The 24,586-nt window shown below is 42.6% G+C and overlaps 1 protein-coding gene across 6 annotated transcripts in view; it reads left to right on the top strand.

Moving 5' to 3' along the window:
* Immt (inner membrane mitochondrial protein) overlaps positions 1-23,904 on the top strand; it is a 48,661-nt gene extending 24,757 nt beyond the window's left edge. The window contains exons 6-15 of one of the 6 annotated variants that reach the window (XM_036181055.1): positions 94-189; positions 4,426-4,562; positions 10,003-10,106; positions 11,274-11,409; positions 12,068-12,197; positions 15,473-15,487; positions 17,421-17,644; positions 19,461-19,592; positions 21,482-21,611; positions 22,957-23,904. In XM_036181055.1, the coding sequence (XP_036036948.1) occupies positions 94-189; positions 4,426-4,562; positions 10,003-10,106; positions 11,274-11,409; positions 12,068-12,197; positions 15,473-15,487; positions 17,421-17,644; positions 19,461-19,592; positions 21,482-21,611; positions 22,957-23,570 (1,718 nt within the window). In that variant the 3' untranslated portion in view covers positions 23,571-23,904. The remainder of the gene's footprint in view (positions 1-93; positions 190-4,425; positions 4,563-10,002; positions 10,107-11,273; positions 11,410-12,067; positions 12,198-15,472; positions 15,488-17,420; positions 17,645-19,460; positions 19,593-21,481; positions 21,612-22,956) is intronic. The other 5 variants (XM_036181056.1, XM_036181060.1, XM_036181057.1 and 2 more) reach the window with 5 other exon arrangements.
* Positions 23,905-24,586: the final 682 nt, after the last annotated feature.

The following is a 24,586-nucleotide window of genomic DNA, read 5'->3' as shown; positions in this document are numbered from 1 at the left end:
TCCTCACACCCTGCATTGCCATCACTGTGGATCCCTGTTGGCTGTTAAAAATCTGTTGAATTTTGCTCTCCTCTTGTTCACTTGTGCTGCAAGAGGAAGCATTCTCATCTTCTGTAAGGGAGCGACCACCTGAAGAAGTTGCAGCTCGTCTAGCGAGGCAGGAGGAGCAAGAACAAGTTGAGATGCAGTGTATGTAAATCAAGTCACTCTAAGTTGCTCTCTTCATCCATCAGCCCAGCTTGTCATCCAGTAGCTGACTGGGTTCCTTTGTTTATGTCATTGCCTAGCTCCCCACCATCACCTCATCATTTGTGCTCTTTCCATTGAGACTGCCTTGACCCAGGTGATGTGAGGTATTACTGGTGAACATTCCAAATCCATTTGATTATTTCTAGTACACTGCTTTCATATAACTCCAGCAAACAGAACTGGGTTATTTCAGCCTTTAAAGCTTATTATGCTTAACCAGACGGTGGTGGCGCACGCCTTTAATCCCAGCATCCAGGAGGCAGAGGCAGGCGGATCTCTGTGAGTTCAAGGATAGCCTGGTCTATAGAGCTTATTCCAGGACAGCCAAGGCTACACAGAGAATCCCTGTAGTAGGTAGCCATTCCAGCCTTGGCCTGGAAGTTCCAACCCCCATTGAGGCTTCGGTAATGGTCACGCCCACAAGGCAGGGCTGAGGTGGAAGCTGAAGACCAAAGATTGAGAGGAGAGAGCTCGCTTGGTTCCAGGACCCTGGACGCTGGAGGTAGACCGAGCAGAGTTCTCCAGAGAACACCGCCGGACTGCGCCATACCTTTGCCACAAAATACCCCACAAAATAAACCTCCATTTTAACTACGTGGAGTGGCCTTAATAATTTCACTAATAAAACCCTGTCTCAGAAAAAAAAAAAAAAGCTTGTATGCTTATGACTGTGAGCCTCAGGGTCTCACACTGCAGCCCATAATACCTCCATTCCGGACTCACTGTTGGCAGTCTTAGGAAAGAGGGTATTCTACATGTTGCTAGTCTTTAGCAAAATAAGTGTATTTCCTCTTAAGTTTCAGTTCTGTGTTATTGTGTGTGTGTGTTCGTTCAGGTTCACTCGTCTGTACATGAGTATCTAGAGCCCAGAGGTTGACTTCAGATATTTTCCTGTATTGCTCTCCTCCTAATTTTTTGAGCCAAGATCTGTCATTGAACCTTCAGCTTGCTGTTTCAGCTAGACCAGCAGTTCTCTCCCTGTGACCCCTTTGGGTCACCCTAAGGTCATCTGTATATCATACATTTATATTATGATTCATAACAGTAGCAAAATTATAGTTAAGAAGTAGCAACAAAAAAATGTTACAGTTCGGGGGGTCACCACAACACGAGGAACAGTATTAAGGGGTTGCAGCATTAGGAATGTTGAGAACCACTGGGCTAGACTGACTGGCCAGTGGTCCCCCTGGGGTCTGCCTGACTGTCCGCCCCAGCACTGTGGTTACAGATGCACTTGATGCAATGCCCAGCTTTTATGTAGTTGGTGAGGATCTGAACTCAAGTCTTCATTATGATTTTTGATAGTGTAAAAATGGTACTAGATGCCCCTGTTTACAGGAGGTGTAGGCTGTCACGTATGGCACTATACTGCTGTGTATTAGTGACTTTGGGAATAATTGGGTGTAAGGGGGTTTTGCTGAACAGAAAGTTACTTTCAAATTCTCCAGCAGCTGTTGTGAACTTTCTCTCTGGCGACATCACTTGTTTTTCCTGGGGCTACACCTGGCTCTCTTTCCTTGACACCTTGTTGGCTCTTTCCTGTTCTGAGGAGCTGCCGTTGTGAGAGTGGAGAAGAGGGAGCCCTGGGTGTAGGGCGTCTGCATCTGTGTCAGCCTTGGCCTGGAGTGGTTCTGTGGCTGTTTTCATTGCGTGTGCTCTTCCATGCCTGGTCTTGTTAGAAGTTGAGAACGTTAGGTGAAGGAGTGAAGTGGTTTTGTCTTTTCCCATTTTCCCCATAATGCTCACATTCTCCCCGTTTCTCATCTGTCTCTGATACTTTTTTCCATGAGTAGCTCAGACTGATTTTGACTTATTGTCTAGCCCAGGGTGGCCTTGACCTCCCAGTTCTTCTGCCTCAGTCTTCCGAGGTATAAGAGTACATGCTAGCCAGGTGGTGGTGGTACACGCCTTTAATCCCAGCACTCTGGAGGCAGAGGCAGGCGGATCTCTGTGAGTTTGAGGCCAGCTGGTCTACTGAGTGAGTTCAAGGACAGCCAGGGCTACAGAGGGAGGAGATGCAGGAGAGGCACAAAGCTACACAGAAAAACCTTGTCTTGAAAAACCAAAAAAAAAAAAAAACAGTACATACTAAATTCGGATTTTCTCCTCACTTTTCTTTCTGTTCCTTTGTCATATGAGCACTTTGATTTAAGTTATACATCAGAGAAGCAGAGTCTGCTGCTTTGGCTGTTCTTTCGGGGTAGGTCTAAATTCTCATGGTTTGGTTTAGACAAACTGAAAAAATTTAGCATCATGGCTTTGCCTCTTAATTTTCCTTTAAACCTTAGAACTATGTATGCATGTGCACTTTTTTAAAAATAAGGATTAAAGCATAGTAGTAGCTAGACGTCTAAAGAAGGCAGCATTGCAGATGACCTGCCTACAGCCTAGTTTTGTATGGTTCACTGTTGCCTGGTCTTGGATGCCCACCATTAACAAAGCCTGTCCCAAGATCCAAGCACCATATTTTTCCTCGCTTCCTGTTGCTTTCTTGATACCTTGCTCTTTAGATTAAGCTGCAGTTTGATCTCAGTTTCTTGGTATTTTTTCAACATTGCCTTTATTCACTTATCTGTGTACACATGCATGCCCTGTCTTCTCCAGATACTCACAGAATAAATAAAAGGCTAAAATGGGGGGGTGTAGTTAGAGTTTTCCTGCCTGGCCCACAGTCAGGACAAATCTCTCTTACCTGCCAGTCCCACAGTCGCTCAGACCCAACCAAGAAAGCACACAGAGACTTATATTGTTTACAAACTGTATGGCCGTGGCAGGCTTCTTGTTATCTACTTCTTCTATAGTAAGTTATCCGATTTCTATAAATCTATACTTTGCCACGTGACTCGGGACTTACCATTACCTTACATCTTTCTTGCCATGGCGGCGGCTGGCTGTGTCTGTTCGCACCAGCCTTCCACCTCCCAGAATTCTCTCCTCTCTTGTCCCGCCTATACTATCCTTCCTGCCTGGCTACTGGCCAATCAGCATTTTATTTATTTTTAACTAATCAGATCAACACATTTGACATACAGAACATCCCACAGCAGGGGGGTGGGGAGAGAGAAGAAACAGCCTTTAATTTGGTGTTTATTTCTTGTGTGCTTTTTGGGGAAACTGTCCATTCCAAGTCTCTTTTTGGTTTTTGTTGTTGTTGTTTGTTTAATTTTGTGTTTTTGTTTTAGACAGGGCCTACTTTAAAATCTCATTGATGATTGATTGATTGATTACATATATGTCTGTATGTGTGTCGGGGCACAAGAACCATGGCCTGTATATGTGGCGATCAGGGATTGAACTCAGCAGCTAGCACCTTTACCTGCTGAACCATCCCCTTGGCCTTGCTTGAGATAAGGTTTTGTTGTATAATGTGGGGTGATCCTCCTGCTGCTGTCTCCCGAGTGCTGGGATTACAGGCAAGCACCACCACACACAGCTTTTCTTTTACTTGTTTGTTGGCATGTTTTCTTGTTTGTATCTTGTCTGGTATCTTCTTGTATCCTAGACATGTGAGTTGCTATGGGTTTCCCTCTTTCTGAAAAGTTGAAAATAGGCATCTGTTTTTTCCTGGTGAATCTGTGCAATTTTTATAAAATGAAATAGTTGATGATTATGCTACATGTATATATTCCCTTCAGAATGTTATAAACCTTTCTTCATTTGATTAAGTTAGCCTTTCTAAGATTTTTTCCTGCTAAAACACCTTTTATTTTGGAAAACTCAGACTTCATACAAGTGAAACTAATAGAGTAAACTCTGACAGATCTGCCATCCATACTTAATTCTTTTTAAAGATTTAATCTGTGTGAGTGCTTGCCTGCATGTATGTATGTACACTGTGTATGTGCCTGGTGCCTGTGGAGGCCTGAAGCAGATGTTGAAGTCCATGGAAGCAGAGTTACAGGCCGTTTTGAACTGCTGCTATGTGAGTGCTAGGAACCAAAGTCTGGTCCTCTGCAAAAGCAGCAGTGCTCTGAGCCGTTTCTTTAGCTACGTTCTCACCCACAACCCCTGTACTTTTAAGAGAATTATGCTTTTCCAAGATTGGGTCCTATGTATAACTTATTTTGTTTGATGTTTTTTGAGAACTAATTGCACCAGAAGACTTTTAGGAAAATAGGAAAAGTTTAGTCTTTTCCTAAAGGAGGATTTGTTTTTAATTGTTCTTTCTTTTTTCAGCTCTAGCCAAGAGTTTAGAAGATGCACTGAGCCAGACTGCATCCGTCACTCTGCAGGCTATTACAGCCCAGAATGCTGCAGTTCAGGCTGTCAATGCACACTCCAACATACTGAAAACAGCCATGGACAATTCTGAGGTACGCCAAGGACGGGCTGACCTGTGTAGTAGACTTACTGTTTCTGTTCCATATGGGCTTTCTCACAGAGTACAGACAGTCTGCAATATTCCTTTTTCTTCTGTATGTTTTTGTTTGTTTGTTTTGTTTTTTGCCGAACCCAGGGCCTTGCGCTTGCTAGGCAAGCATTCTACCACAGAGCTAAATCCCCAACCCCTCTACTGTATTTTTAAGTCAGGATCTTTTCACTGTGTATCCCAGACTAGCCTGCAATTCATGAGGGAGGCCATACTGTCCTCAGACTTGCAGTGGTCCTCTTGCATAAACCTCCTGAGTAGGGATATTACAGGTGTGTGCTTAGCTAGAGTAATTGTCTTAAAAACACAAGAACAGCTGAGGACTGTTGGTACATACCTTTAATCTGAGCACAGGGAAGACAGGTGGCAGGTCTTTTGAGTTTGAGGCCAGCTGGTTTACAGAGCATGTTCCTGGCCAGTTGGTGCTTCATAGTGAGACAAACAACCAAACAAAATTGAGAAGAACCATCAGATATGTTTAAGTGAACCATAGCACTGTTACAGTGTGAGAACTCAGGGGTTTTGTTTTTTTGAGACAGGGTCTCATGTATCACAGGCTGGTGCTGAGATAATTGTAGCTAAGGATAACCTTGAACACAAAATGCTTCTGTCTCTACTTGAAAAGTGCTAAGATTACTAGCTATATACAGCCTCACCTGGCTTGAGAGATGGTTTACAATTGCTTTTTCTTAATAGTCCTTCATGTTTTTGTTACCTTTAATTTTTTTAATTTATTGCTTTTTTTGAGACAGGGGTTCTCTTTGCAATTCTGGCTGTCCTGGAACTAACTTGTAGACCAGGCTACCCTTGAATCCAGAGATCTGCCTGTCTCTACCTCCCAAGTGCTGGGATTAAAGGTGTGCACCACAGGCTGGAGAGATGGCTCAGTGGTTAAGAGCACTGGCTGCTCTTCCAGAGGCCCTGAGTTCAATTCCCAGCACCCACATGGTGGCTCACAATCATCTATAATGAGGTCTGGTGCCCTCTTCTGGCCTGCAGGCATACATGCAGGCAGAACACTGTGTACCTATTAAATAAATCCTTAAAAAAAAAAGAAAGAGAGAAAGAGAAAGAGAAAGAAAGAATGAATGAATGAAAGAAAAGATGTGCACCACCATGCCCAGCCAAGCATTTCTTTAAGAAAACTTTTAAATTTTTAGATATTTTAGAGTGATGTGAAATTTTAAGAAATAGTACTAAAACTTCCTATGTACCATAGACACTGAGTATTGTAATGTTTATGTTAATAATTTAACTTCTGTTAAACACTTAAAAATAGTAATTTTGACTTCTGAATTATTAGTAGTGCTCAGCAAATTTCCTTGAAAATTACACCCAGTTTTAGTATTTGAAAACATATCTCAGTACGAAATCAATTAGACTAAAATAGAGTAAGCATGTGAATTGTAACATTTAGGCTAAAGCTCAGGATGATCAGAAAGTGTTGCCAACTGTTACTGTGTTCCAGGATCATGCACGGTGTTGTTTCAGTCATATGTCCTCTGTCCACCTGTCTTAGTTAGGGTTTCTCTTGTTGTAAAGAGACATCATGACCATAGCAACTTACAAGAAAACATTTAATTGTGATCGTTTACAGTTTAGAGATTCAGTCCATTATCATCAGGGCAGGACATAGCATTGTGCAGGCAGACATGGTGTTGGAGAGGTAGCTGCTACATGTTGATACGTAGTCAACAGGAAGTAGACTGTCTCACTGGGCCTTGGGCTTAGATGAGACCTCAAAGCCTGCCTCCACAGTGACACACTTCCTGTAATAAGAGCACACCTACTCCAACAAGGCCATGCCTCCTGATAGTAGCACTCCCTTTGGGGGCCATTGTCTTTTAAACTACCATACCGCCAAAGAGTTGGATTTGACTTCTGATAGTATTGTTAGAAATACAAACTTAGAAAACTTGAAAAGTAGCCGGACATGGTGGCACACGCCTTTAATCTCAAGCAGAGGCAGGCAGATCTCTGTGAGTTCAAGGCCAGCTTGCTCTGCAGAGCTAGTTCCAGGACAACCAGAGCTGTTACACAGAGAAACACTGTCTTGAAAAACCCAAAATAAATAAATAAAAAGAAAGTTCTATTTTATTTTTAGTTCAAAGGGGGAAAAGTGTAACTATCATATTTTAGTCAGGCAGCAGAATGGGAAAGCAGTTGGGATATTTGTCATTTCATTACATAGGTGTGGGAGGGTTGGAAGGTCCTTGATGTCAGGGACCCAATGGATGAATGTCCTTCAGAGGGACAGCAGTTGGAAGCTTTGGAGTGGAGCAGCATGAACAGGTATTGTCTTCCACAGTGAAGGTGCACAGTTTTCCTACCACTGAAAGGTACCTTACAGAAGCCTTACTTAAAATGAGAGGCTCTTCATAATCAGCGTGAAGCATGGATCATGGACCTCCACTCTGTTTCTGATGACAGCACAGACCAAGAACATGGCCCTCTGCTGTTGTAGGTCCATGGACCCAGACATGGCCCTCATAGGCTTCCTGGATGATAGAGATCAACATGGCCTCCGTTGGCAGTGCAGGCTACCCACATCAGTGTGGCTCACAGTAGCAGCATAGCCTACGGATGTCTACATGGCTTCTGGCTGCAACACAGACCATGGACATCCACATGGCCTTTGGCAGTAACATAGGCTGTGGATGTCAATAGAGACCCTGACTGCAGTAAGACCACAGACCCAGACATGGCCTCAGGTGGCAGCTTAGGCCACTCAGATCAGTATGGCCCCTGGTGGCTGCATGACCTATGGACATCTTACATGGCTTCAGGCAGCAGTGTTCACCATGGACATCTGCATGACCTTTGGGTAGTACCTTGGACCAAGGGCATCAACACAAACCCTGGCTACAATAGGATCTCTGACCCAGAGATGGCCTTTGGTAGCAGCAAGGCCCTGTATCACCATGGCCTCAGGTGACAGTGCAGGCCATTCATAATAGTGGGAACACAGACCCCAACATCTGCATGGCCTTTGTTGGGAATTTGGACCATTGACATCAACCAGACCCCAGCTGCAGTAGAGCCATGATTCAGTTGTTTGAAACACTACATATTTCTTTATTTTCATTTAACAAAGCTATTTTTAAGTTTACCTTTTTGTTTGAGGTAAGAGTCTCCTGTATCAAAGGATGGCTTCAAACTTTGCTGTGTAACTGAGGATGACCTTTACTTCTGATTCTCCTGTTTATACATCCTGAATGTTGGATTTACAGCAATGTGCTACCATGTCTGGTTTTATGTCCTGCTGTGGATGGAACCCTAGGCTTCATGTATGCTAGCAAGCACTTTGCCAGTTGGATAGTATCCCTAACTTTGTTTTAAAAATTAATTTTATTTGTTCTGAGATAGTCTTACTGTGTAACCCAGAACAGTTTCAAACCTGTGATCTTCCTGTGTCAACATACCACTGTGCCCTGCTACAAAAAAATCTGCCCATTTTCAGATTTTTTTGCATGTGTTGGGGGATAGTTTCTCACTATGTATGGCTAGCTTGCCTCGCACTCACTGTGTACACCAGACAAACCTCAAACTTGTGATACTTCTGAGTCACTTTCCAAGTACTGGGATTACAGATATGTATAGCCATGCCTGGCACATCTTTATAAATGTTAAAAATGCATTCCAAGTTCTGATTGTTATAGTAAAGCTGCATGTGGACTGGGGTCTGTAATATATACCAGTATTTTTATAGTGTATATATGATGAGAGTATGAATACGCATGTGTCCATGTCATGGTGCATGTATTGAGGTCAGAAGACAACTGTCAGTTGTCAGTTCCTTCTACTTTGTTGAGGCAGTATCTCTCTGGTTTCTGCCACATTATGTAGTCCTGGCTAGGTGACCCATTAGCTTTCAAGTGATTCTTGTGTTTCTGTTTTGTGTCTCAGTATAGAAATGCTGTTATTACAGATACATGCCACTGCATCCAGCTTATTTATATGGGTTTCAGGAATAAAACTAAGGTGTCAGGTTTGTGTGACAGCCTCTTTTATCTGCGGAACCATCCTGCTGGTCCTGAATTAATTTTTCTTCTTTTTTAATCTTTTTGTTTTTGTTTTTTTGAGACAGGATTTCTCTGTGTGACAGTCCTGGCTGACCTGGAACTCACTTTGTAGACCAGGCTGGCCTAGAACTCAGAGATCTGCCTGCCTCTGCCTTCCAAGTAATGAGATTAAAGGCATGCACCACCACCAGGCTCCAGATTATTTTTTCATAGTGTTGGCAAACAGCTGCACTTGACCTGACTGTTACAGGGCTCTTCCTTTCTGGACCTCTGTAAGCCTGGATTGCCTTCAACCAGGAAGAGACATCTTTGTCATTCATCTCTGTATCTTTATGAGTCTATTTATATCAGTTATGAAGAGTTCTGTAATAAAAGGCAAAGTTCGTCTTTCCGTATGGCATTGTAGTACTTGGATGTATTTGAAATGTTTATGCTCATCAGTATTTAATTGGGAGTGTTTATTAAGCTTATCAATAGATCTTAGTTACTGTTTTATGAGATTTTAAATATTTTATCAATGTGTTGGAATTCCTTTGTAATCTTTTGGAATTTTAATTTAAGGATTTAGAATATTTATTTTAAGACTAATTTTATTAGACTGCCACAGTGGTCCAGTGTAGTGAAAGTTATTTCTTCGTCAAGAGGATTGGCTTCTAAATTCTCCACTGGGAATTGATGTGCCCTTAAAATGGATACCACAGTTGGGGATTTAGCTCAGTGGTAGAGCACTTGACTAGCAAGCACAAGGCCCTGGGTTCGATCCTCAGCTAAAAAGAAAGGAAAAAGAACAAAAGAAAAGGAAATCCTTAAAATGGAGACCGTATCAGATGTGAGCAGGAGTGCCGTGTAGAGAGTTGCTGCTAAAGGAGACTCCTGCAGCCAGCCCTGCTGCCCTGCCCTAGAATGCCTACAGAACAGGCTGGCTGGAGTTCTCAGACATCCATCGGTCTGCCTCTAGCCCCTGAGTGCTGACCTTAAAGGCATGTACCGCCAAGTCTGGCTGTTTCAAGAATCTAATAATAAATACATAAAAAAAAAATCCCTAACTCAGCCAGGTGGTGGTGACACACACCTTTAATCCCAGCACTTAGGAGGCAAAGGCAGGTGGGTCTCTATGACGCTGAGGCCAGCCTGGTCTACAGATCGAGTTCCAGGAAAGTCAGGGCTACACAGAGAAACCTTGTCTTAAAAAACAAACAACCAAAATCCCTAACCCTGTGAGATAATGAATTCCTATTCTGGAGAAACATAGTCTATAACTTTTTTTCTCTGAATTTAATCACACAGAATTCTGCATTTAATTTTGACTTGTTGCATGATAGAGCAATTAGTTATGTTTATATAACTTTAAATTCTGTTTAGATCGCAGCTGAGAAGAAGTCGGCCCAGTGGCGCACCGTGGAGGGTGCATTGAAGGAACGAAGAAAGGCAGTTGATGAAGCTGCTGATGCCCTTCTCAAAGCCAAGTAATTACTCATGGACTTTAGCAAGTGATTAGGGCCTCCTGGTGACTGTCTTTGGGCTGGACTTTCTCTGTGTGATCTTTACAAAAGAAGAAGCAGAGAAACCATCCCCTCACTTCTTCACCAGTGTATGCTCTGAACTGGCCCCAGGAACAGGAAGATTTAACAGGATACATTCTATGAAGCATAACTAAGCTAAAATAAAAAAAGTAGAAATTTTTATAAAGAAGCTCACATAAGTGTCAGGTTTGTTGGGGACTGGAGAGATGGCTCAGTGATTAAGAGCACTGGCTACTCTTCCAGAGGACCTGGGTTTAATTCCCGTCACCCACATGATAGCTCAAGGTTGTAACTTTAGTTTCAGGGGTTCTTACACACTTACACAGACATACATGTAGGCAAACATCAATGCAGATTTAAAAAAATACATAAAAGTCAGATTTGCATTGGATTGTTGCTTAGATTTTGTGTCTACTCAGTTACCATGGTTCTGTTCTAATTCCTGGATTTTAGTGGGATGATTAGTACAGTTTTATCAGAATTCAGAATATTTATCATAACAATTTTCTGGAACTACAAAAATAGTTAATTTATTGAGCTATATGCTACCTTGACCTTTCTTCCCACAAATTGTCTAAAGCTATTATCTTAGTTTGGTTTCTGTTGCTGTGGTGAAGACCATGACAGAAAACAGCTTGGGGAGGAAGGGACTTATTTATCTCACTCACCCCAATCAACAGTCCATCGCTGAAGGAAGTCAGGGCAGGAACTGAAGCAGAGGCAATGAGGAACTTGCTTATTGCTCGCTACCCATGGCTTGCTCAGCCTGGTTTCTTATATACCCTAGGACCACTGCCCAGGGATGGCGCCACCCACAGTGGCCCAGGCTCTTCCATATCAATCATCATTCCCAAAATGCTTCCCAGTCTGATGGATGTATTTTCAGTTGAGGTTCTCTCTTAGATGACTCTAGCTTGGTTGACAAAAAGCTAACACAGCTGAGGTAAAGCACAGAAACTGATGCAAGTCTGTTGTTAGGTCTATTCTAAAGCCTGAATCTCATGCACCGTGGCCTGAGGCTATTTCTATGTTATCCTTACACCAAAACTCTAATAAAGTTGGTAAGAATTACACTGAACCCTACTATTTTTGTCTTTTTTCTGTCCTCAGAGAAGAGTTAGAGAAGATGAAAAGTGTAATTGAAGATGCAAAGAAAAGAGAAGTGGCCGGGGCCAAACCGCACATAACTGCTGCCGAGGGAAAGCTTCACAGCCTGATAGTTGACCTGGATAATGTGGTCAAAAAGGTGTGCTTCTGAAGTCTTCATAATATTTTATATTTTAAAGTATCTTAAAGCATTTCTAAGAATTCAGGAAAATAATAAGATTCCTACTATCTCTGTGAATTTTTCATTGTAAATGTACTTATTGTAAAAAGAAAAAAAAAATAATAGTGGCCACTTCTTCTAAAGTTTGTGTGGAGGATTGGTAGCAACATAAGGGCACTTGCCTCTAAGTACAGTGATCTGAATTGGATTTCTGGGGTTCATTTAATGGCAGGAAAGAGCTGACTCCCACAAGTTGTCCACTGACTTCTACTCACATCCTGTGATACATAAATACCCACATATACATAGACATAATGCATGCTTTCACAAAAGAAATTAAAATACAAAGAAAGCCAGGCATGGTAGTAGACACCTGTAATCCCAGCACTCAGGAGGCAGGTATCTCTGTGAGTTCAAGGCCAGCCTGCTACCGAGGAGAACAGGTAGGGCCGTTACACAGAGAAATTCTTTCTCAAAAATCGAAAGCAAAAAAAAGAAAAAAAAAAAAAAAAAAGGTAAAATAGAAGACAGGTTTAATTTCTTTTCTCTGATCTTCAGATTTCTGTATTTTGTTCGTACCCTCTAGTCAGACTGGTTTCTTAAGAGGGTAGATGGTGTTTTTTGTGTGTCTGCTTAGGTCCAGGCTGCTCAGTCAGAGGCTAAGGTGGTGTCTCAGTATCATGAACTTGTGGTCCAAGCCAGGGAAGACTTTAGAAAAGAGCTGGACAGTATCACTCCAGACATCACTTCTGGATGGAAAGGGATGAGTAAGTACAACTGATTTCCATTTTCTGTCTGATTTTAGCATCTAATCAACTAATCTAAACCTGCTTCAGCTCCATGCTTTCAATGTCAGTGCTTCTGGAATGTCTCAATTGGTGTATAGGGTATTGTTTATCACTGCCACAGCCGTAGCACATAGAACACTGGCATTACTCCTGTGGTTTTAGTCATGGTGAACTAGTGTCTAATTCTGTATGAGTTAAGATTCGATTCTAATTTGCTACTCAGAGATTAAAAATAGGATCCAAGTGAGGAAGAGTAATGCTTTAGCATTTACTCTGTTAAGATATGTATGTATGTATGCTTATTCAAGTCATTTGGTATGTAAAAAGTCTTTGGAATGGATTAATTAAGGCACACTTTGAGAATTCTGTTAGCAACCCCAATTCTTCAAGGCTGTTCTCCAAGATGTTACTCTCCAGTTTAAGCCTCCTCCCCAGTGCTAGGGATTACAGGCATTCAGTGCTGTGCCTAGCTGGAAAATTTATTCTTCTGAGATTATGAAATTGAGGAATGGTTGATGCCTAAGGGCAGGGGAGTTAGCTAAAAGGTGGTTACATTTGCCAGGCGTGGTCGTGGATACCTTCAGTCCCAGGACTTGGGAGGCAGAAGCAGGAAGATCAGCCTGATTTGAAGCTCATCTGATCTACTTAATGAGTTTCAAGACAGCCAAGGCTACATAATGGGACCTTGTCTCAAAAACATACCATAAAGGTGCCATAGTCATCTGTGGGTGAACAGATACGGCCACCTATTGCGTGTACCAGGAACATTGACACGACTAGGAAGATACTATTGTTAGTTGTTTAGTAACTCATTGTTGAACTGTGATGTGCAGTGTAGACTTGAAGATGTATATACTCGCCAGGCCATGGTGGCGCACGCCTTTAATCCCAGCACTTGGGAGGCAGAGCCAGGTGGATCTCTGTGAGTTTGAGGCCAGCCTGGGCTACCAAGTAAGTTCCAGGAAAGGCACAAAGCTACACAGGGAAACCCTGTCTTTGTATATACTCCTAACCCAGCATTTTAGCTCCTATGTATTTGCTGAAGAGAACTCAGAACAGTGCATTGAAGCACTGTTGTAAGAGCACAGAATTTGAGAGTGTAGTTCAGTGGTCGAAGACTCCTAGCATGTAAGAGGCCCTGGGATGGAGACTCAGCACTAACAAAAGGGCCTAATGTGGTGGCACATGCCTTTAATCCTACCACGTGGGAGGCAGAGACAGGTGGATCTCTGTGAGTTTGAGGTCCAGAGGAATGAAGAAAAGGAAAGAAAAAGGAAAAAGCTAGAGTGGGTGGCTCAGTGGTAGAGCATTTGGCTAACATGTACAAGCTTTGAGTTTACTCCTCAGCATCAAAAAGAATGAAAAAGAAAGAAAAAGAAAATATTGAAACAGACAAATGTGCCTTATATGTATCAGTGTAAGTGAGCTGGTATTGTATCTCTCCAAGGAGAAGTCTGGGTGGTATGGGCACATGCTGCCAAACCTGGTCACCTGGGTTCTATCCCCAGGACCCAAATGGAGAAAAGAGAGTATCCACTCCCAAGTTGTTCTCTGATCGCCACACAGTTGCCACAGTGCATCCCAACCCAAATAAATAAATAGATGTAATACTTTTTTTTAATATTAAAAACTAAAAGAATATAGAATAGGAAAGCACTAACATGAAGGTTATATCTTTGTGTCAAGTATAAAAAAGTGCTTGGAGTCTGGATAGATGAATCAGCAGTTATAAGAGTACTTTCTGCTCTTGCAGATACCCAGGTTTGGTTCCTAGCACCACATAGTAGCTCACATGTGTAACTTCAGTTTCAGGGGATCTGATGCTCTCTTCTGGCCTCTGCAGGCACCTGCATTCATGTAGTGCCCATAAACACTCATACAAGCACACACATATTATACATAAAAATAAACAGTATTTTTGAAAAGTGCTTGGGACCTATAAAACCCTAATTAAGAGTCCATAAGCATATCTTTTTTTGTTGCTTATGGACTTACAGCCCACACTGCTGTATTCATGTGCCCTGTTAAAATCATCTCTTATGCCAGGCGGTGTTGGCACATACCTTTAATCCCAGCACTCGGGAGGCAGAGGTAGGTGGATCTCTGAGTTTGAGGCTAGCCTGGTCTATAGAGTGAGTTCCAGGAAAGGTGCAAAGCTACACAGAGAAACCCTGTCTCAAAAAACAAAACAAAACAAAACAAAGCAAAAATCATCTCTTACATTGTCCCAACTTTGTCAGTTTTTCCTTTGACACAGAAACAGATCTTTTTAATGAAAAATCCTTATCTTTGAATTTAAACCCAGTGGTCCTTAGCAAGCTTCATACTAGACACAGGGCTAGTTGTACAGGCCTATAATCCCATGTATTTGAGGAGTCTGAGGCAAGAGGATTGCAGATTCCTGGGCTACAGGGTGAGTTTAAGACCAGCTTAAGTAACTTAGATCTGTCTCAACATAAGGCTAAACTTTGGTTGTAGGCATAGCTTAGTGGTAGAGTGCTTGTCTAGTGTGCTTGAGGGCCTCCGAGTTTGATCCAGAGTTGCCAAGGGGAAAGAGAAAGAGAGGCAGTTGCTGAGGCTGGCAGCTGAGACCTCTTGTCACTGGTTCTGGAGTGTTTGTGATCGTGATGAGGAGCATCATTTAAACTTCAGCAGTCATAGTTCTTGGGTTAATTTGCATAGGTTAAATGTAAATTTAGTGTGAAGTTCCCTGTGAAGTTTTTCTAAGAAGCCTGCTATAATACAGCTCTTGAGAAAAAGCTGAAAGGTAACAGGATTTGCAAAGACTGTCCTAAAGTTCCCCTGAAGAAAGCATTAATTCTCAGGACAGGGATGGAGAAATACTCTGTAATGTATTTCTGACATTAGAAACAATGGCAATAATGAAAGAAAATTGTGTCCTCCAGGAAAATAGTTAGTTGACCTGCTGTGATGAAACACTGGCAAATCCCTCCTAACTCGAACAACTTTTTGGTTTTTTTTTTTTTTTTTTGGAGCTGAGGACCGAACCCAAGCGCTCTACCACTGAGCTAAATCCCCAGCCCCTTGAACAACTTTTAATGCAGCGATTCTCTTGATCTTTTAAAATACTACAACGTACCTTGATGCATGTTGTCTCTGACTCTCTGTAATATCAGAAATAAGCACTTTGCTTTCCAGTAATCTTTTCTTGATTCTTCTGGATTTTGCTATTTAATGATCGCTAACCAAAGTGTGCACCTTCTTTTTCAAACTATTCTTCTCTTTCTTTGTAGGTATTTCTGACCTAGGTGAGTAATTATGTTTATTTTATGTTTAATGGCATTTGAGTATGTGATAATTCCTAATTGTACATTTTTGGCATCCACAGATGAATAGGAACAACTGTGTTAAATGAGTGTAAGACTGTAAATGTGAGATACGTTTATGTATACACACAATATGGTCTTTGTTTTACTTATTATTTCAAAGAACTTCAAACATTGAAAAGTAAGAAAAAATACAGATAAAATCCCATGGTTTCTCCTGAGTTCATCAGTTATCAGATCCATTCCCAGTTTCGTCTCACATCTTTTCCTTGTAAATACTTTGAGTGTGTTTTTAAAAAGATAATCGGGCCGGGCGGTGGTGGCGCACGCCTTTAATCTCAGCACTCAGGAGGCAGAGCCAGACGGATCTCTGTGAGTTTGAAGCCAGCCTGGTCTACAGAATGAGATCCAGGACACCAAAATTACACAGAGAAACCCTGTCTCGAACCCCCCCCCCCCAACAAAAAAGCATAATTGGAGTACCATTATTATGCTTAAGGTTTAATAATTATCTAGTGCTATTAAACATGCAGTGCCTTTCTACTTACAGAATTTTTGCTGGACAGTGATGGCGCACTCTATAACTGTTACGTAACTCTCTATGTAACAGTCCTGGCTGTCCTGGAACTTGTTTTGTAGCTGGCCTCTAACTCACAGAGATCCACCTTGCTCTGCCTCCTCACTGCTGGGATTAAAGGTGTGCACCACCATTGCCTGGCTAAGAATTTTTACTTATAGTATTTTATTAAAGCCAGGATTTAGAGCTGTTCCCCACATTGAAATTATTTAGTGGGTCTCAATGCTTGCTTACTTTTTTTTTTTTGCTTTTCAGCTTGCATTTTGATGAATCAATCACTTATCATAAGAATTGCCCCATATTTTGTTTTTTATGGCAGGAGACTTTATTCCTAACCTTTAGTAAATGTTGGAATACTTGTGAAGTGTGAAATTACCTCCCCCCAAACAACAAATTACACTACTTCAGTGTGTGCTTACCTGATCTTCTGACATGAATATCAAAAAGCATCACAGGTGATCTTAGTGGGCATTATTGATCCCAGATTACTGTTCTAGATAGTGTGCAGTCAAGGAAAGGAACGAGCAGCTGGAGAGAGAGAGCTCACTGGCTAAGAGCACAGGTTGCTCTTGCAGAGACCCACATGGAGGCTTACAGCTGTCTGTAAGTCCAGTTTCAGGCACACATATGTGATACACACAGGCAAAACACCCATACACAAAAAATAAAAATTAAAAAAAAAGAATTTCCAAGAAAAAAAGCCAAGACTCCTTAGTTTTAGCAAAAAAGCAGTTCTTTTACTTAAAAAAAAATTTTTTTAAATTGTTTTATGTGTTTCAGTGTGTTATCTACAGGTATGTCTGTACCATAGGCATGCTCTGGAACCTATGGAGGCCAGAGGAGGGCCTCCACTTTGCCTAGAACTGGAGTTATATATGGTTATGAACCTGATGTGGCTGCTGGGATTCAAACCCAGTTCCTATGAAAGAGCACCAGTGTTCTTAACCTCTGAGCCATCTCTCTAGCCCTGCAGACTACTTCTTTACACTTAGTTACTTGTGTGTGGGGGGTGTTAGAGGGGAACTTGTGGGAGTTAGGGCTAGCATAGTTCTGCATAAAATGACATTATATATAATAATGTATCTACAAGCTTTGTTTGTAGAAGTGAAGTTAGAGCAAGTTGGAGTGCCAGTATATGGTAGGTAGTTCAGCTCACAGACACTGATTGGGTTCTTGGAAAAGAGCTGTGTGTGCTGCCTCGGGATCCACCGAGTTATTATTTTGCTTGGTACTGACCAAGCTTTAGTTGCTGGACACTAGCTCTTAATCTCTAGTGTTAGCTACTTTCTGCCTTAGGATTTCTGTGACATCGTTAATATTTTGATGTTATCTGTCTAGCTGACAAGCTCTCTATTGATGACCTGAACTCGCTGATTGCGCATGCCCATCGTCGCATTGATCAGCTCAACAGAGAGCTAGCACAACAGAAGGCCACAGAGAAACAGCACATCGAGCTAGCCCTGGAAAGGCAAAAGCTGGAAGAAAAGCGGGCCTTTGACTCCGCGGTGGCAAAAGCGTTGGAGCGCCACAGAGGTGAAATACAGGCTGAGCAGGACAGAAAGGTAGCGGAGAAGAGAGCCACCTGCCATTTACAGCTAACCTGACTTGTTTCCAGAGATCACTGGCCATCACCAGCTGCTAGTAGTAGATGTAATTCATGCCAAGCCATCGTTAAAGTGGCATTTGGGCCCCCCTTTTTTGTCTGAATCAGAATTTCTAAGATAGGCTTGATCTAGATGACTTCCTTTCTGCTGAGCAGATGCAGAAGTATAAGTGGTCAGGTGCTGGCATGCAAGGTCTCTGTTTCCTCCTTTGCAGCCTCTTGTCCTCTAACACCATGCTGAAAGAATCTGACTCTGAATCTGTTCTGGCCGGTGATGTTAGTGGGGATGCTTGTTCTAAGAGGAATAAACAGCTCCATTTGCCGTCCTTTTTGGCTGTATTATGTATCAAACCTGGTATCCGGAGACTCATTTGGGTACTGTCCACCCCATCCTCTCATCAGCTCTACATTCTGTCTGCATCTGTTGTAAATTCCAAACTTGTTTGCTTTTCGGTTCTGCCTTAGTCCAGGTTATCATCTGAACAGGTTTCTCGGGATGTCATGGTGTAGCCTCACTGGCTTAGAATTCACAGCAGTCCCCTATGCCTTTGTTTGTTTGTTTTTTCCAATAGGATCTTGTTATGTAGCCACGGCTGATAGGAGCTCATGGCTGTAGACTTGCCTTTCCCCAAGTTTCTGGTTTACAGTATGAACCCAAAAGTTCAAATTCTTCAACAACGCCCAAAGGCTCTTAATTATATGCTTGCCTCTTGTAAGCCCGTTCATTTTCATGGGTATTGTTTGCTTTTTGTTTTCTCTCTCACTGTGTCTTTCACTGGGACCTTTGTGCTGTGTGCTCCCATCAACTGGCTCTTCCCTATCCCGTAGTTTACCCGTCAGTGTCCCGGTCTCAGCCATGCCCCTTCTGTCCCTTCAGTTTCCAACAGTCCTGTGGACCGCTTTCTGCCACATTGCTGTTTTCAGTGAAAGTGGGCAGAGGTTGGGTGGGAGTTAAGGCTTTACAGCAGGCCTCCTGCTCATCCCCTTTCTTGTAAAGTATGTTTCTGTGTGTGCACTGTCTGAGACTCATGGATCCAGGCAGACATGTCCTGTGAGGCACAGGGCTGGTGTGAAATGTTCACATACTGCCTGGCAGGATTCACTGACTCACTGTGCTAATTCTGAGAAAAGATGAGTTTCATGTTCAAAGCAATTTATATTGATGTGTAGTAGAACACATGGCTAACTGTTAAGTTAAGCAGGATGGAGCATTTCCTAATGTGTTTTGATTTGGCTCATGTTGAGCCTAAATTCATGTGAAAGTAAGCTGTTGGCAGTTTTCTTTGTTTAAAAGAAGTTAGTAACTGCTGGGTACTAGTTTTTGAAATGATTTTTCAAAGTTGGCATTGTCCCCACGGAGAAGGTGGAAACATGAACATAGGCAGTTATGACTAAACTATGTTGGAACCCAGCTTGAACTAGGCTTCTTTCCTCTAAGTTCTGGAATGAGTTACTTTCTGTGGATTCTATGGTTCAGCATATAATGGTGTTTGTTTCTGTGCCAGGGCACACATGGCACTGCACAAAGCTTGTGGCCAGAGAGACCCATGCTTGAAAGATGATTTTTGGTGTAGCTGTGTGACCTTGTTTGACATGCTTTTAGATGTTGAGCTTTGTGGCTCATGTTAAAAGTTGGATAATTGTGTACTTGTGCCTGGCACATTAAATGGTTCACGTCAAAACGGCTGTCATTACCCTACTAACTGATCTTTCCCTTTTCCTAAATGTACATATGGAAAGTTGAGAACTAACCATCACTGGGTTTGGTTGCTCAGGTAGAGGAAGTCAGAGATGCCATGGAGAATGAAATGAGGACCCAGCTTCGACGACAGGCAGCTGCCCACACTGATCATCTACGAGATGTCCTCAAGGTGCAAGAACAAGAGCTGAAGTACGAGTTTGAGCAGGTGAGGACCTGTGCTGAGGCTTCAGCCCTTTCTTCCCCGTCTCCACTGCATTGTTAGGGGCTCTCCTTCCCTTTCTTTTCCTTTATGGGTAGCAACTGAGTGTGGAGCCCAGGACCTTACATGCTAAAGGCATGTTCTGTACAGCTGCACCATACCCTCTGCCTTTCTCCTTTAAGTGTACTCTGAGGATAAGAATAAGATTCATGCGGTTGGGGATTTAGCTCAGTGGTAGAGCGCTCAAGCACAAGGCCCTGGGTTCGGTCCTCAGCTCTGGCAAAAAAAAAAAAAAAAAAAAAGATTCACTCAAGCAGTGGTGGCGCACACATTTAATCCCAGCAGTCCGGAGGCAGAGGCAGGCGGATCTCTGAGTTCAAGGCCTGCCCAGTCTACAAAATGAGTTCCAGGATGGACAGGACTGTTACACAGAGAAACCCAGTCCCAGAAAACCAAAAAAGAAATAGTAGTAGTAGTAGTAGTAATAATAGTAATAATAATAATAATAATAATAATAATAATAATAAAAATAATAATAAAAATAGATTGCCAGTGTTACCTAGCTTTGGTGTAATGTGATTTTTGTTAGTTAATCTAAACAACCAATTTTTTGTACATCAGGTATGCTCTGTTTGTGATCAGATATATTTACTTGATATGTTTGGGTGGCAATATAAAAATTTCTCATTTTTAAAAGATTTATTTTTATTTCCTGCATATGAGTGTTTGCTGAATGTATGGATGTGTACCTTGTTCTTCCCTGTGCCTCCAGAGTCTAGAAGAAGGCGTCTGGCCCCTGGAACTGGAGTTACAGATGTTTGAGCCACGGCGTGAGCGCTCTAGGAAGTGCTCCTAACTGCTGAGCCACTCCCCAGCCTCACCCACATTTCTTCTTGAGGAGGCAGTCAGAAGGCTTAACTCAAAGCGCCTCTTTTTTTGTCCGCTTCTTATATGTCCTATCAGGAAAAAAAAGAAAGAAAAAAGCATGATCCAGAGCCAACCGTGGTAGTGCACACCTTCAATCCCAGCACTTGGAAGGCAGAGGCAGGTTGAGTTTGAGGCCAGCCTGGTCTACATAATGAGTTCCAGGACAGCCTGAACTACACTGAGAAACCCTGTCTTGAAAGACTAACATGAGTCAGTAAAAATTTGAAACCTTATTTACTTTTATTTTTTTTATTTGCATTGGTGTTTTGCCATGGGTGTTGGATCCCCTGGAACTGGAGTTACAAACAGTTGCGAGCTGCCATGTGGGTGCTGGGAATTGAACCTGGGTCCTCTGGAAGAGCAATCAGTGCTCTTAACCGCTGAGCTATCTCCCCAGCCCCCAGTTTGAAACCTTATATAGAACATTGCAGCTGATTTTTGTTTGTTTAAGAGTTATTTTATGAGTATTTTGCTTGCATGTCAGTGTACCACATGAGTACCTGGTGCTTGAGGAGGTGAGAAGGCATTGGATCCCCTGGAACTGGAGTTACGATTGTAAGCTGTATTGTGGGTGCTGGGAATTGAACGTGGGTCCTCTGCAAGAACAGAGGTTCTTTATACAGAGCCATCTCTTCAGCCCCTTAGAAGCAGCTGTTTGGAAGGTTTTTTTTGTTTGTTTTTGTTGTTGTTTGCTTTTGTTTTTTTCCCCCACCTTAGATTGCTTCTCCCTATGTAGCCCTGGCTGGCCTGGAATTGGTTATGTAGACCAGACTGGCTTGGAACTCACTTGCTTCTGCCTCCCAAGTTCTAGGATTAAAGGTGTGTCACCACACCTGGCTATGTTTTTTAGAGTTTTAAAAGCTCCTTTTTTACCTCAAAGTTTGTAGTTTCTGGCAGATAGCATCTAGGTAAAGTGGCAAGCATGGTGGTAGCATGAATTGTCTGTACACATCTGTGTTTTATCTCAGGGCATGTCAGAGAAACTGTCTGAACAAGAATTAGAGTTCCGTCGTCGCAGTCAAGAACAAGTTGACAACTTTACTCTGGACATAAACACCGCCTATGCCAGGTTGAGAGGAATCGAGCAGGCTGTGCAGAGTGAGTCTCTTTCCATATACTTCAGCCCTACCCTGTATGGTTTCTCAGGATAATTGCTTCTTAAGAGAATAAGAGGGGGCATGTGTCCACTCCACCATATGATACTTGTTTCTTGGATTTGACAAATTTAAACATAGAGTTCTGAGAAGAAATTGGAAAAAAGGATCCAAAAGTTATATTGAAATAACATATATGACACAGATGGTGATTTTCAAGGTATTTTCCCTCTTATACTGTAGGGTTGTCTGGAGGGGTGGTTTACTGTTGTGATGGTAGTTATGATGAGGCCTGTGTGCCACAGTGAAAGTGATACATCTTTACCTCAAGCACATTCATAAAATAGGCTTCTTGTGATGTCCTAGAATCCTCTGTCATCTGACAATAAAAGTAAGAAAAGCACGTAGGGAATGTCAAAGTCTAGTTCATTAAGTTTTTTTGTTAAAATACTTTAAAATTACGTACTTTTTATGTATGTGGGTATGTTGACTGCGTGTACACCACATGTGAGCCCAAGGAGGCCAGAAGAGGGTGTAGGATCCCCTGGGACTAGAGTCACAGTCTTGAGCCACTGTGTGGTGCTAGGAACCGAAGCTGGCCATCTGGAAGGAAGAACAGCCAGTGCTCTTATTCACTGAGTCATCTCTCTAACTCCTAGTTCATTAAGGTTTTCTTTTTTTTTTTTGAATCTTCGTTTTTTTTTTTTTTTTAATTCTTGGCCTAGGGCTGGGCATTGGTGGCACATGCCTTTAATCCCAGCTCTTATGGGAGGGAGGCACAAGCAGGTGGATCTCTCTGAGTTCAAGGCCATCCTGGTCTACCAGAGCAAGTTCCAGGTCAGCCAGTGCTACATAGAAAAATCCTGTCATTTGACTGCTCCACCCCCAAACTACTAAATATAAAAATGTCTGAATTAGAACTCTCCAGATATAGTGCCATAGGCCTTTAATGCCAGCACTGAGGAAGCAGAGACAGGCAGATCTTTGTGAGTTCAAGGACAGCCTAGTCTACATAGAGAGTTCAAAAATAGCCAGGGCTACATTCTCTGACCAAAAAAGAAATCTTGCCAATAGGAATGACTTTTGCATCCTCTTTGGAAAAACCCCTTTGTCCTGGACCTCACGGAGGGACAGAGCCCCTTCATCCTGGACTTCGCGGAGGGCGGGAACTGGCTGTGCTGTGCACTGGCTTCCTCCCAGCGCTTTCAGTGTCAGGAGTCAGGTCCTCAGCAAACTGTCATCTCCTGCTCCCTGGTGAAGGAGTAGCTTTGGCCTTCTTAACTTGTTGGATGTAGATTATTGAATCTGGATGTGTCTTTTTTTGCTTTATTTTGGTTTGTTTTTTGTAGGTCATGCAGTTGCTGAAGAAGCAGCCAGAAAAGCCCACCAGCTCTGGCTTTCAGTGGAGGCATTAAAGTACAGTATGAAGACTTCCTCTGCAGAGAAGCCTACCATCCCACTGGGGAGTGCAGTTGAGGCCATCCGAGTCAGCTGTTCTGATAATGAATTTACCCAGGCTTTAACTGCAGCCATTCCTCCAGAATCCCTGACCCGGGGGGTATACAGTGAAGAGACCCTAAGAGCCCGTTTCTATGCTGTTCAAAAGCTAGCGCGAAGGGTAGCGATGATTGACGAAACCAGAAATAGCCTGTACCAATACTTTCTTTCCTACTTGCAGTCCCTACTCCTGTTCCCGCCTAAGCAGCTGAAGCCACCGCCAGAGCTCTACCCCGAGGATATAAACACATTTAAATTGCTCTCATATGCCTCCTACTGTATTGAGCATGGTGACCTGGAGCTGGCAGCCAAGTTTGTCAATCAGCTAAAAGGGGAGTCCAGAAGAGTGGCCCAGGACTGGCTGAAGGAGGCCCGAATGACCCTAGAAACTAAGCAGATAGTGGAGATCCTGACTGCCTACGCCAGCGCCGTAGGAATAGGAACCACTCAAGTGCAGCAAGAGTAAGGCCTAGGAAGAGTTGTGTAATGTCGTATTTCATGTCAAGCAAAATCAGCATTGGTATCTGCAGGGTTTGCAACAAGGGTCCCAGATTGTCTAGAAGTAAGCAGGTTCTAAGTCCTGTGCGAGATGTTCACACCTGTTGCATTTACCATCCTTACACTGCTATCATGCCAATGAACTCCAGGAGGCTTTATTTGCAACTTGTGTAACACTTCCTGTTTTTCAGGTTTTACTGATCAGGCTTGTGAGCCACTCAAAATAATGTTTGTGATCCTATTATTGATTCTGCCCTTGGAGCAAACTGAATAAAGCAACACAGTGAAAACCGAGTACTCTATCCCTTTTCAAAAGTGCCATTTCCAGTTTGGTGTGTGAGCAGAGAGCTTCCATGAGAAGCAGCCAGTGGTAGGAACTTGTGGCCAGTTTCAGGCCCGTGACCCGGGTAACCTGAAGTCCGAGGCCTGCTGCTTTGGCTTTGAATGACTGAGTGAATGGATCTCCTCCTGATGGTCAAAATCAAGAGTGTTATAGAAGCCAAATGCCAGTGTGTTTATAGTTGGTGATCTAGCACTCAGTGATTGAAAACACAGGAAGTAGTCTGCATCCCGAGCTGTTCTGATAGCCTCCCACAGGAAGAGTTCCTGGAACCCAACACACACTCATCTGTACTCTGCTCACCAATCCTGCTGTGCTGCTGTTTCCCAGTCCCTGGGCTGCAGAGCTTCAGTAGATGGAGGATATGAACCTGGAATCTGAGTCCATCCAGACTGCCAGTGAATTCTGAGTTTGGCACAATTGCCATAGTGAAGAAACATTAAATTCTTGCTTTTTTACTTAATTCTTAGACCCTAAAGACTACCATCTCTACAAAAAAACCTGCCAGTTTTTTAAGTTTTTATTGGGGTGTTTGTTTATAAAATTAAGGAGAACTTTTACGTTGAATGATATACCTACAAAACACGAGAGTGGTTTTCTGTATTATATTTCTATAGTTGTACACCTATAGCCTCTCAACATGG

Source organism: Onychomys torridus, chromosome 3 (assembly GCF_903995425.1).
Source record: "Onychomys torridus chromosome 3, mOncTor1.1, whole genome shotgun sequence".
Classification (NCBI taxonomy): domain Eukaryota; kingdom Metazoa; phylum Chordata; class Mammalia; order Rodentia; family Cricetidae; genus Onychomys; species Onychomys torridus.
This window is presented reverse-complemented; position numbering and strand designations above follow the sequence as displayed.